General features: G+C 38.1%; 2 protein-coding genes across 6 annotated transcripts in view; one reads left to right on the top strand and one right to left on the bottom strand.

Annotated features, from left to right (window-relative positions):
- ODR4 (odr-4 GPCR localization factor homolog) overlaps nt 1-8,728 on the bottom strand; it is a 41,735-nt gene extending 33,007 nt beyond the window's left edge. For 2 of the 3 annotated variants that reach the window (XM_032648266.1, XM_032648255.1), the window contains exons 1-3: nt 8,592-8,728; nt 5,708-5,828; nt 3,369-3,503 (exon numbers count right to left, since the gene is read on the bottom strand). In XM_032648266.1, the coding sequence (XP_032504157.1) occupies nt 3,369-3,503; nt 5,708-5,806 (234 nt within the window). In that variant the 5' untranslated portion in view covers nt 5,807-5,828; nt 8,592-8,728. The remainder of the gene's footprint in view (nt 1-3,368; nt 3,504-5,707; nt 5,829-8,591) is intronic. The other variant, XR_004352150.1, reaches the window with a different exon arrangement.
- A 138-nt stretch (nt 8,729-8,866) lies between these two features.
- Nucleotides 8,867-12,563, top strand: part of TPR (translocated promoter region, nuclear basket protein) — a 65,094-nt gene continuing 61,397 nt past the window's right edge. Inside the window, exons 1-3 of one of the 3 annotated variants that reach the window (XM_032633097.1) lie at nt 8,867-9,009; nt 9,375-9,683; nt 11,216-11,320. In XM_032633097.1, coding sequence (XP_032488988.1) covers nt 8,940-9,009; nt 9,375-9,683; nt 11,216-11,320 — 484 coding nt within the window. In that variant the 5' untranslated portion in view covers nt 8,867-8,939. Of the gene's footprint in view, nt 9,040-9,374; nt 9,684-11,215; nt 11,321-12,563 lie in introns of all 3 variants that reach the window. The other 2 variants (XM_032633106.1, XM_032633115.1) reach the window with 2 other exon arrangements.

The raw sequence follows: 12,563 nt of genomic DNA, 5'->3' as shown, positions 1-12,563 counted from the left end.
GTCTAGGAAGATCCCACATGCCATGGGGCTACTAAGCCTGTGCACCACTACTACTGAGCCTGCGCTCTAGAGCCTACAAGCCACAACTACTGAGCCCACGTGCCACAACTACTGAAGTCCACGCGCCTACAGCCTGTGCTCCACAACAAGAGAAGCCACCGCAATGAGAAGCCTGCGCACCACAACGAAGTGTAGCCCCCGCTCACCGCAACTAGAGAAAGCCCGCGCGCAGCAACAAAGACCCAACGCAGACAAAATGGATGAAAACCAAGATGAATGGGGTGTTATTATGCACACAATCTTCCTAGAGTGTCCTTAACTTTTTACCTTAAAACTACTTTATAAATAAAACCATTTAATAATGACACTCTTTAGCTACATCAATAAATAAACTCCTTTATCCTAAGATCGAAAAGTAAAATATCTCCTAAAATTTTCAAGGGCTTCCACTATCAGCTAAATAAAATACAAATTTTTATCTTAGACTGGTATTGCAGACTCTCTAAAATCGGGCTGATCTGATATTCAGAGCCTCATTCGATACTACTTCCCATGAAATATTCAAGCAACAATCACAAACTTCTCACTGTTCTCCACATATATGGTTAGGCTTTCTAACTCTATACCTTTACTCAGGCTGCTCACTCAGCCTGAAAAGACTTTCTCTTACACGTCTACATGTCTGAACTCTACGGAATACCTCGAAGTCAGCTTGAGGAAGCTGCCTTCCCTGATCCTTTGATCTCCAAATTCCTGCAGGACCTCAGTGTAGTTTTCCCATGGAGCTTATCACATGAACCTGTACTATGGTTATGTCTGAACCTTACTAGTTGATCTGAGAGCTCCTTAATGGAAGAAGTTAATTCTCAACTACCTTTGTATCCCTATAATATTCAGCAGAGTCTGGGATTTGAGCAGAGGGGGTCCAACTTGAAACTCCATTGTTTCCTGTTGTTTAGCTTTACCTCAGTTTTTAAAACCTTCTTATTGATATTGGGCATTTATATTATTTCCAATTTTTCTGTACCTTAAAATAATATTGGTTAAAAATCCTAGCAAGTTTCTGTGTTCACAGGATTATTTGCTTATAATAAATCTCCTGAGGTGGATAACTAGGTTAAAGGGTCATACATATTTTTAAGGATTTTGACACATCCTACCAGTTTGTCCTGCATAATATCTGTGATTTTCCTTCCACATCATTGTAGCTAGTTCTTAGTGCCACATGTATTCCTTTCTACCATCTATACTCATAGTGCTCTGGTTACCTTTTATGTACTTAATGTATGAGCAAACTGATCACAAAATTAAGTCTTCAGAAAAGTAGATACCATAGTCTAACCCCTAATATTATTATCTAACCCCTAGTATTATGTCTGCTGGTGGTTCCCTCTGATTTCATAAATTCTATTTACTACAGCGATACAAGCTTGACATACATAAATAAGGAATAAAGTTTTCATACTTAGCATGGGGAACTTGCACATCTTTTCAAAATCATCAACAAATAAAATTAACCATTTCTTGCTAGAGGCAAAAAGATTATCTATTTTACTACATAAATTTTATGTTTGTGTATATAGATGTATATAGACTAGACATAGATATAGATACAGGTATGTAATTTTACAGAAGGCCAAAAGCAAAATTAGAGTAGAAAGTTATTTACAAACCATTGGAAATATAAGTTTAAAATATTTAATAGTTCATTAGAAGATGGTATTAAATATTTATTGCATTTTTCAAAAATATAACTACATACTACCCCCCATCACAAATGCAGATAAACGTGTGTGTGTTTGAAGATTTAAAGATAATTGGAGAAGGAAATAATTTTTACCTTACTTTAACATACTTTATTGGATGATATAATCCATTCAATAACTACTTTTAAGTGAATTTACTCATCATTCTCTCTGACTCACCCCAAATCTGCTTCCTCTTCATGTAATGGCAACGCCATCTTCCTAGACCCAGGCTAAAAAAAAAAAATCTCAATAATCTTTAGCAACTCTCTCACAATCTCTTTTTACTGCCAATCTACTTGGTCACTGAATCATCTTAACACTAGCTCTTTCTCTGAAATGTTTTGGCAATGAAGTTTTAGCCTACTGCTTTAGTTTACTTATTTATCCATTCACTTATCCAACATTTTGGAGTTCTCATCATAAACCATGGGAACACTATGCCTGACACTAAGGATATGGCCATAAACAAAAAAGACGTGACCCCATCCTCAGGAAGCTTAAGAGTCTAGTCACTAGCTCATGCCACCTTTTTTTGAACTATTACTGTAACTATATTTTCTGCTCTCTCTCTCTCCAATCTCTCTACTCTCCATCTACACTGTACCAGGGCACTCAATTACTTTCTCAATTATTGGCAGGATTATTTCTCAATCCTTCTCAAAATAGGGAGCTCTGAAAGTCTACCATAGAGCTACTGGCTCCAAAAGAACTCCTTCCTTCCTTTGAAGAATGACACTTCAAAACCATCCATAAACTGGCCCCATACAGTCTTATGTCTAAAAGCATTCTTTTATATACACCATGCTTCAATTACACCCAATTGCGTGCTATTCTAACATACCTTTAAATTTCATGCCGTTGGGTCATTTATCCACTGTCCTTTGTGCATTCAATGTGCTCCCTGACTTCTACTAGCAAAGTCCTATTCATCTTTCAAGTTCAGAGCCTTCTGTGAAGCTGTTTGAATCCAACCTTTGACAGATATTTAATCATTCCCCACTCTATATTCCTATAGTACTGTCCTGTTTTTATTCACTTCTCTTACAATTTGTTTTGGTAATAATGTCTTTCACTTTGCTTAAAATATAAATTCTAAGGACTTAAAGAAAAATTTAACCATCATTTTATTTCCTCAGTACCTGGTTTAAGTCTTTAAAACAATCTGATCAGCAACAATGTTACCAATAACTAGTATAATTTTAAAATAAGGAAAAATTGGAAATAAGGTAAATGACCAATAACAGGATATAGGTTAAAAAACACAACAGATAAAAGTTAACAATGGAAAAGCATAGTGTACAAGATCAAAGGCTTTCAAGTCACACCACCTGGGTTCAAATCCCAGTTTCACTACCTATTACGCTAATCTTGGGTGGATTACTTAACTTCAAGTAAGAAAATGCTTTTTTAAAAACTAGATGCAAGTAATCAATAAATAAAAAATATAATCATGGAGGAAACAGAGCAGAAAATACTTCTATTTTTGACATACAACCCAAGTTTTGAAAACTTAAGAATGAGTACTCTGAAATCCTAGTCTAGTAACCTGAGGATAAGGTACTTTTATTTTGTTAGTCAATAAACACAAACTTAATTATATAAAGAAACAAACGTGATGACCTGGTTGGCATGTTCTGTGGCCCATTCTTCATCCAAGTTATCCAACTTAGCTTTGGAATGTTTGGAGCTCTCATCTTGTTCCTCTTTGGGTGGCGTTCTAGTGGCAAGAATCACGTAATCCTTTTGTGAAGAACACTTAAAAACAAATTAGAAAAGCTTATTAGGGTGATAACTGACTGAGGAATGCAAAGCCCTTATGACGTGCAAAAACTGAGCAATATTTATAGCAGCTTAAATTGTTAATACCTGTATTATACCAGAATCTACAGAGAAAACGATTTTCATGAATAGCCTTACAACATTTTCCTCACATGTTATTTATCTTTTAATATATTTAATACCAGCTCCTTATTTGTTTGGGCAACCTGAATGTGAATCATGCAGTGGTCCTTAAAAATAGCTTACTGGAACAGATTAGACAGTTCAACAAATATAAAAACCCAATAAAATAAAGCAACAAATGACCTTGTGCATCTTACTTTCATAAAAACAATGATAGTGGGGAACTTGTTCATGTGTGTCCACAGAAAAACAAAGGTGAAGTGATATTAGATTTATGTTCCTCAGTTTTAATAGCAATTAAATGCTAACCAGAAGTGGGAAACCTGAAGATAAATTTAGGGAAAATTTAATAGCTCAGTCTCATTACAGTGAAAATTTCCTATAAAGAAAGAGTAAAAATACAAGTTAGCATGATGTTATCCTCACACATGACCTGAAATTCTAATCGCTAGTGTCATCCTGGAACAGAAAATAAAGGAAGAGAAAGTATTTCAATAAAAGTTATTTCCAGAAGGTTACATTGAAGTGCACAAAAGGAAAAGGTAGGTGCTGATTAAGAAAGCTCTTTCTTTTCATAAAATCTATGATTTTGAAAAGAAAAAGAAACTGACCCTAGGAGTAGGAGACAGGCAAGCCTGAAAGCTTGAGGGGAAGGCAAGAAAAGTGATGAATCCTGGAATAAAGAGAAAGAAGAAGCATGTAGAATACTGAAAGGAATGAAAAGGCAGCATGAAGAGAGATTGGAATTCTCCCTAAACTGTGGGAGACTTATACGTAAGATGGTGGTTTTGCTGAGTTCTAGAAACAGCCTATGTGCTGTAAGGCAAGTTTGGAAGAGGGTATTTCTCCCTGACCTTTCACCTTTACTGATCACTTCTGTTCCTAGCAAAAAGAACCCCACACTAGATGTTAAGTAACCTGAATCTAAAAGAAGTTCAGATTGTTGCCAGGAGAGGTCGTCTGGCTGTCTAATGAGAAGCCTCAGAGGGTGGTATTACCTGGGTAAACAGTGCAGGGTCTGCCCTCTGTCTTACAAGTTAAGAAATCGGATTTGTGAAAACTCTGAGAATGTACCTGTCTCTCAGGGCTACACTAACATTACCTAAGATCATTCAGAATGATGCTAAAACTAGAATACCATGAAGGGATGTGAACATGTAAGTCCTCTGCATGGTGCATTCTTTATAAGTAGGCAACATAAGGCATCAAATTATGAGAAAGTAGCTTGGGAATGTGGATAGAATCAGAACAAGTTAATTATCCAATTTGAAGGTTCTAAGGCATCATGTTAAAATATCCAGAAAGAAATCTGCCCCCAACAGGGTTTTATTTGCTATTAGGCCTCAAAATTAATCTTTGGACCAGAGTACACTCTCCCCTAAATAGTGTTTAGATGTATGTAGCCAGTTTGTTTGTGTGACTCTCCTTTTTTCATTTCTGTGTACTGCTGACAAGTCCTCCCTGCTGATTAACACATTCTTCCTTCAATTATAATAAATCAGTGGGTGCTTATGCTTTTTAAAGTAACTGTCCAAATATCTGTTCCATTTGGTTTGATTTTTGAGCCTTAACTCTAAGACGGAAATAAAATTTGTGTAACGTCCAAATTTCTCTCAGTCCCTTTCCCTCAATCTCCACTGAATCAATATTAAAAAAAAATTCAATAAATGGATATGATAATATACAATAAAATATACGACCTATATTTGCTACAAGTCTGAAATACGACAAACTAGAAATAAAATTGTAAAAAGCTACCTTTGTAAAGAATGGGACAACCTGGAATTAAAGATTAAAGGGGTGCAAAAATCACTTTGGAAAGACAATAAAACATGAATAATCTGGTCCGTAAAATTCTAATTTTGCAGTGTCTACCTTATAAGTTAGTTTTACATTGTCAAAAGGGAATGTGTTCTGACTTGGGCAAACCTGGGCTACATTATTCTTCTTCATTCCATCCCTCCATCCCCTAACATGAATTTATTGTTAAATAGCATATTTTAACTTTAAATAAACAAATTTGCTTTATCAGTAAATACATAGGAAAAGATACATACCTGTCCTATTAAAAGACCAGAGACAAAAGCTTTTCCTTGGAGACTGATGTTTGAAAGATACTGGCTGACAGTCTCTTCTACAATGTAGGTTCTTCCCATTATTAAGAACTAATTCAACCTCCTAAATTACAAGAAAAAATATAGAGCATTTTTAGGCAAAAAATATAATTTGCAATGTTTTCCTCATGGGGGTAGTATAAAGAGAGAAGTTGTACTACCCTGATACTACCCCATACCTTACAGTGATTGCTTATTCAATAGGGTATTCTTTCTTGCAAAGTTTGAATGTAGCTTCAGAATTCTCAACAGAGTGTTGCAGGAAATGACTACCAATCAACCAGAGTTGACATGAGCGATAAAACCTACTCCCATACCTCAGATAATGAAGAGAACACTAAACTACTAGTAGCCAACACACCTGATTTCTTATTTAGATCTATTACTCCTTAGTTGTATCATCTTTGGTAATTTACTGCTGAGCCTCACTGTGTCCATTTCTAAAACAGAAAAGATGATAATTTCTGAGTTGCTCAATGGGAGGTAAACGGAATCAAATTCATGTATTCAGTAAGCACACTATAAAGAACTACTATGTGCAAGAAGTTGTGCCAAGTGGGATGGCACGAAGATGAATAATACTTGGCCTCTGCCCTTGAGTAACTCAGAGTACAACTGGAATGATGGAAGTAGACAAACAGCAATACAATAATAAACATTTGTAGAGCTTCCATTTTGTGTAAAGCATTGTTCTAAGTACTTAACATATGGTAACATTTAATATTCAGAAAAATCCCCATGAGGTAGGGGACATATATACACGCTTGTTTTATAGATTTAGAAACTGAAACGAAAAAAGGTAACATAACTTGCCCAAGCAATAAAGCTGGTAAGTGGCAAAGGTAGGATTTCACTTCAGGCAGTCTGGCTCTAAAATCCATTTCTTAAATAGTATTCTTAAATACTGTGCTCATACTAAGGAGTCACACCCAGTCTCTCAATTAAACTTTCACTAAGGGGGACTCCTGTTCTACCCTCTCGCCAGTTTGGGGATGAAAATCAGCATATTCCTCTGACTGGCTCATACTCCTTTGATTTGAGTTTCTGTAGCTTAAAATCAAAGATGCTGAATAAAAGAGGTAGGAAATAATAAATGATTATCTCAAGGAGTTCACATTCAGTGTGGGAGAAACAAATGTAAAGACATGATTCCAAAAAGCTATAAAATAGCCACAGAGAGACTGAAGAAACACAGTTGCAGCATTCTGAATAGCGCTAACAGTCACTTAGGTCCTGCAAAAAATCCCAATCTTATTCAGGACAACAAAATCCAGGCAACTCTAGATGTGCTGGGGTGGCTTATCTGACATCAGTAAAATAAACTGCCAGTCACAATGACTTGCATTACTCTAAAACTAAAGCCCAGAGAATCGCTTCCAGTTTGAAATGGCCTATTAGATGGTCTTTTTTCAAAGTTCCTGTTCGGTTTTGTCTCAAAATGCATTAAATGTCTTCTTAGCTCTCAGGTTTGCACTTTTTTTTTTCTGGCGAAGTCTAGGACTGCCTGTCTAAATCATTAATGCCTCTATAAAGTTAAGGGCTTTCCACTTTTACCACGTTAAGGTATGCATTTCTGTGTATTAAACTTTCTTCTACTTCATCATGCTATTCTACTCTTTTTCCTTCTGCCCTAAATAATTCTTAATTCTTACAAGAAATAGCAGTTAACAGTGACTCCAAGGTTATGATATGTAACTTTCTAATCTTACTTTTTCCAAGGTGTCATCTACTAGTCACGTTAATGTGTAAGAAACTGAATGCAACAGAAAGATGAAAATCTTTGGGTTATGAAATCTGGTTGACTGTCGGATATTTTTTTTCTTTAGTGCTCCTTCAAAACTTTGAAATGTATCTAATCGTACTTTATAAAGGACGCTAATAAAAATGTAGATCTTCTCTTATACAGTTCAGTTTTTCCTGAAATGCTGTGTATCAGCAGAAGCTTTGCAAGTTGTCCAAACGCTGACTTGAGACCACTCAACTTCCCTGGACTCTGATTTCCTAGTCTACAAAATAAAGAATTTGGATCATAGCAGGTCGGAAAATCTAATTTTAGGATTCTCTAAGTCCAAGTACAGAACATCTGCATTTTCCAAATGGTAGATCAATAATGATAATATTGTGGGCCTAGGACATAATACAGTACTGCACATACCAGCAACCTTAATTAAAGTGCTTATATAAAATATTTTGGGGGAAAGAAACAACCTTCAGCTCCTTACTGCTATTCTCAAAGGTTTGCTACTGTGGGAACTGTAGGGAGGATGACATTAGTAATACTTTATTTTCAATAAAGAATTTAACAAATTCTTTTAGAAGAGTAATCAAAAATGAAATAATCTACGGATTCTGCTTAGAAGTCACAGAACTACAATTTGGAAACAAGTAGTTCTGTTACGGTGGCAGGGTAAGAAATGGTTTTTAAGAACGAACGTGTTCAACAACTTCTGTTCCAAAAGTTTTTCAATTTTAACAATATAAACACAAGGCAACATTTTCTGTAACGTTACCTTAAAACATACAAATAAAAGCTACACTCAAACTCCTCTTGGCTTTTTAAAATCCTCTTCCTGGAAAATAAACCGAGCTCCTTAAATTCCTATTAAATCACTGTTACCAATTCCGCCACCAAAAAACCAAAAAATATAAGTAAGATAAGTCTCATAACTGGACTTGAGTGTGTCGCACAGGAGTGACCGTCCATATATTTCCTATACGCTATCCCTTTCTGTCCTCCTTGAAAAGGCAATTCTCTGTGCCCGAGTGCACACACATCACACACACACACACACACACACACACGGATTCCACCCTCAGGCTGACTCACCTGCACTCAGACTGTGCACGCGTGGCAGACAAATCTGTCGAACTGTCAGACCACCTGAGAAAGGTGTTCAGAGTGCAAGTACCAGCCTCCAGGAACCAGATTCCACACCGGTCCCAATTCCACAGTCAATGAATTCATCAGAAAGCGACGAACTTCCCGTACCTCACTTCCTACTCCACACCCGGGGTCTCTGGAGTCAGTTGGCTCAGATTGATGACGCACGCTGGCCCCCTCCTTTCACCGCAGTGCCTCAGCCAAACCGACTGCTGTCGCCACCCCGCCCCCTTCCGGGCGCCATTAAGAGCGTGGCGGTAGCCCGGCGTCTGCCGTCCGGCCCTGCCGGGACCGATGCCCTCTAGCGGCCCAGTGTCTAAAAGCCGCCAAAGAGGACGACCCATGGCATCCCGGAGCTGTGACAGTAAGGTCGCCCTCCTCTTCAGGGAGGAACGTAGGTTAACGGGTACTATGTGGCGCCACCTCGCGGATAAGTGGTCGCGCGGCAGGCAAGGAGAGCCGGGGGGCGGGGAGAAAGGAGGAAGCGGACTTGGTGGTGCAGAATTGGGCTCACGGAAGGGATTGGGGAAAACTACGTTTCCCTGAAGCCTACGCGGCTAGAAGCGGGTTGAAAAGGGGGCCGGAAAGCGGAGTGCACGACAGGGGTCAGAGACTGCCTCTGAACTCGGATTCCCAGGGTGCACAGCTTCCGGTGATTGCGCGCGCACCGCGGACGTGGGCGCTGCGGCGCGTCTGGTGCACCACTTAACGCGGGACTCGATTTCCCAGGGTCCCGCCGCTTGAGTCTCCGTCGGGCGGGCGCGCGCGAGACACCGAGCGAGGTGGCAGAGGCGGCAGCCCAGGCTTCTGGGTCCTCTTCGTCTTCGCCTTTCTTCTCCGTTTCTGCTCCGTCGGCCGCTGCCGCCACGGTCCCCGGCCCGATCGACATGGCGGCGGTGTTGCAGCAAGTCCTGGAGCGCACGGAACTGAACAAGCTGCCCAAGTCGGTCCAGAACAAACTTGAGAAGTTCCTTGCTGACCAGCAGTCCGAGATCGATGGCCTCAAGGGGCGGCACGAGAAATTTAAGGTGGAGAGCGGTAAGTGCGACGCTCTTCGCGCCCTTGTTTCTGGACGCGACCCCAGCGATGGCTGGTCTCCTCCCCTTGCAAGCTCGCACCATCCACGGCTTCACTGCTAGCTAGCATCGCTTCTTCGGCTCCGTGGGCACCATAGGCCTTCTCGTAACTGCTTCCCTCACAGTTTGATACGAAGGAGCCTGTTTGTTTGTTTTTAAAATGTGAATCCACATTGAGTTCCTGTTTTCTTTGTAATTAGGGTGGTCTCATTTAGGGACGCCTAACGTTGTCTGGCAAACAGAAATTGTGAAGATTTGGGTCTGTTTACACCGGACTAGGGGTCTGCGACTCCTAACGCTTCTAAGCCTAGAGTACCCTGTCTGTATGTTGCACGTTAAATGATAGTAATTTCTGCTCTTCTAGTCGTCTGCCTTCAAAGGCCTATGTCTTTAATGATAACTTCCTGCACTTGTTCTGAGTCTGTCTCGCTCTGGTCCGTTTTGTGTTCACAAGAACGAGTAGATGCATAAGGCAGCGCTGGAAACACAGTGCACGTGCAGTAAATGTTTAATATATACGACTTCTTTCTAAAAGTTGGCCTTTGATAGAAAATATATTAAGACCTTATAAATACCTGTAGTAGACCCTCAAATAAGAAAGTTCCTCACAATGGTGACTTGAATATCATTGAAGAAATATTAAGAGCATAGTAATTATCATTAGTAAAATACAAATCATCTGTTGTGTGTCCTGGTTTACCAGGTTGTGTGTCTTGGTTAACCAGGTTTTTTTTGGGGGGGGGGGGGGGGCGGGCGGTGCGGGATTGGTAACTGGTTTTTGCTAAGTGGATTGAAAATTCTGAAGAAGTTTTCATTTTAAAAAAATAAATAAAATTACTAAGCAGAACTGATGTTGAAAATTAATTCTCTGAATCCCAACACTGAATATAGTGCACTGCATTCTATGTGTTAATTTACACAATAAATATTGAGCGTCTTCTATGTGCTTCTAATGTGTTGAACAGGACACTATCAGTCGCTTCCCTTGGAAAGTTAACATGTTTATTTTTACATAAATTTAGTAATTTTATATGTTCAGGCATTATTTTGGCTATTTTAAGACAAACCTTTTTAAAGCAAAGTAGTTTTTAACCTAAATAATTTTTTCTCCATTTAATAAATATATTTTTTTGGTCTGCTTTATGCTAAGAAGTCTACTGATGTGTGGGGAAAATACTATGATAAATGAGACATGTTGCCTGCCTTGAAGAATTTCATAATCTTGTGGAATAGGCAGAAAAATAATTTGTTAAAACCTTCTCAGGCCTTATTTTCTTTTGTCACTTTACATATGTCAGTTGGAAATGTTGGATTAAAGTCCTTTTCTGTATTCGATCTATTTATCTTTACTCAAATTCTCTCTTATTTGGAGTGTGGGTCCCAATACTATGTCTTAAATTTTAAAATCAGGGTTATCAAAAATAAGTAGCAGTGTCGACAGTGTGTAAATGTATGTTTGATTTTTTTTTTTTTTTTTCCTCTGATCATCTGTAGAACAACAGTACTTTGAGATAGAGAAGAGGCTGTCCCACAGTCAGGAGAGACTTGTGAATGAAACCCGAGAGTGCCAAAGCTTGCGGCTTGAGCTGGAGAAGCTCAGTAAGTATTTAATTATATCTTTCTAATATTAGAGTATTGAGGTCTTCAGATCCTCCTTTGTATGCTTTGGAAACATTTATTTACTGTATATCAAAATACTGATTGTCCTTGTTTTCATTTCTGGTAATATCATGTTTTTTTCTTTCAGTGTGATTTTTTTTCATTCAGTGGTAAAGACTTTGAAAGAGTCCAGGGCTTAATAGTCAGGAGGCATGTGTTCTAATTCTGACTGCTATTAAAAACTCTTATGTCATATGTAAATCATAACAGTGTTTGATTATTGTTTATAAAATGGCTAGAGCCACTTGTCTATCTACTCAAACAGCTGTACAGGTCAAATGAGGTATATATGAAAGCATTTTGAAAAGGCTAAAGCATTATCCAACTGAAAAAGTAAAGAGAGTGACTTAATTATTTTTATGTTGTTGAAAAATTAAAGCCTATTAGTTCCATTATTATATTCATGTTTTAACTCTTGTTATGATATTTATAACTACTTATGAACCTCAGGATGTAATTTCCTCTTTAAGGCCTAATTCAATTGAAAGATGAACAGCTATTTTGCTTCTTAATTAATTTTCTTACATCATTAAGTTCTAGAAAGTACACAAGATCTTAAAGGTCCTGACATTTCTTGGGAGGATGATGTGTTTTTTGTGCCTTGTTTACAGAGAAAAAAGCGAATGTCAGGAAGATCTTTATAGAGTATGGGCATAATATTTGTTATTAGGTATAGCTGGATTTTAATTTCATTGGGAATGCAAGAAGCTAATAATTAAGAGAATGGCTGAAACATTAGTCTTCTTTCTTAACCAAGTCCATGCCCATCGGCTGTATGTTTGAGTCGAAACACTTTTCAACTAATTTTGGCACATCTCATTTTTAAAACATGTGATGTATACATATGATGGTACGTATACATGTGTAATGAGGGTATGAATACTTGAGTAGCTACATCTGATTTATCACCTGTACACAGTTTTGTCTTGGCATAAAAAAAAAGGTTTGTAGAGCAATAGTGCTAAAAAATTTCAAGAAAATGACTGTGATCCCAGCTTCTTTTATGAGATCTGGAAAAGGGAGAGGGAGGAGAAGATGGGGATAAACCTAGATAGACATGCCTTCCTGGGGTTTACAGTTTATATTTTTATATTTTTTTAGTTTGGAAGCAGTAAATAACATTAAAGTGACATAGAAAATTTGTACAAATTTAGCAGGTTTTTTGTTTTTCTTTTAATAAACG

This window comes from Phocoena sinus, chromosome 1 (genome assembly GCF_008692025.1).
Source record: "Phocoena sinus isolate mPhoSin1 chromosome 1, mPhoSin1.pri, whole genome shotgun sequence".
In the NCBI taxonomy this organism is placed as follows: domain Eukaryota; kingdom Metazoa; phylum Chordata; class Mammalia; order Artiodactyla; family Phocoenidae; genus Phocoena; species Phocoena sinus.
This window is presented reverse-complemented; position numbering and strand designations above follow the sequence as displayed.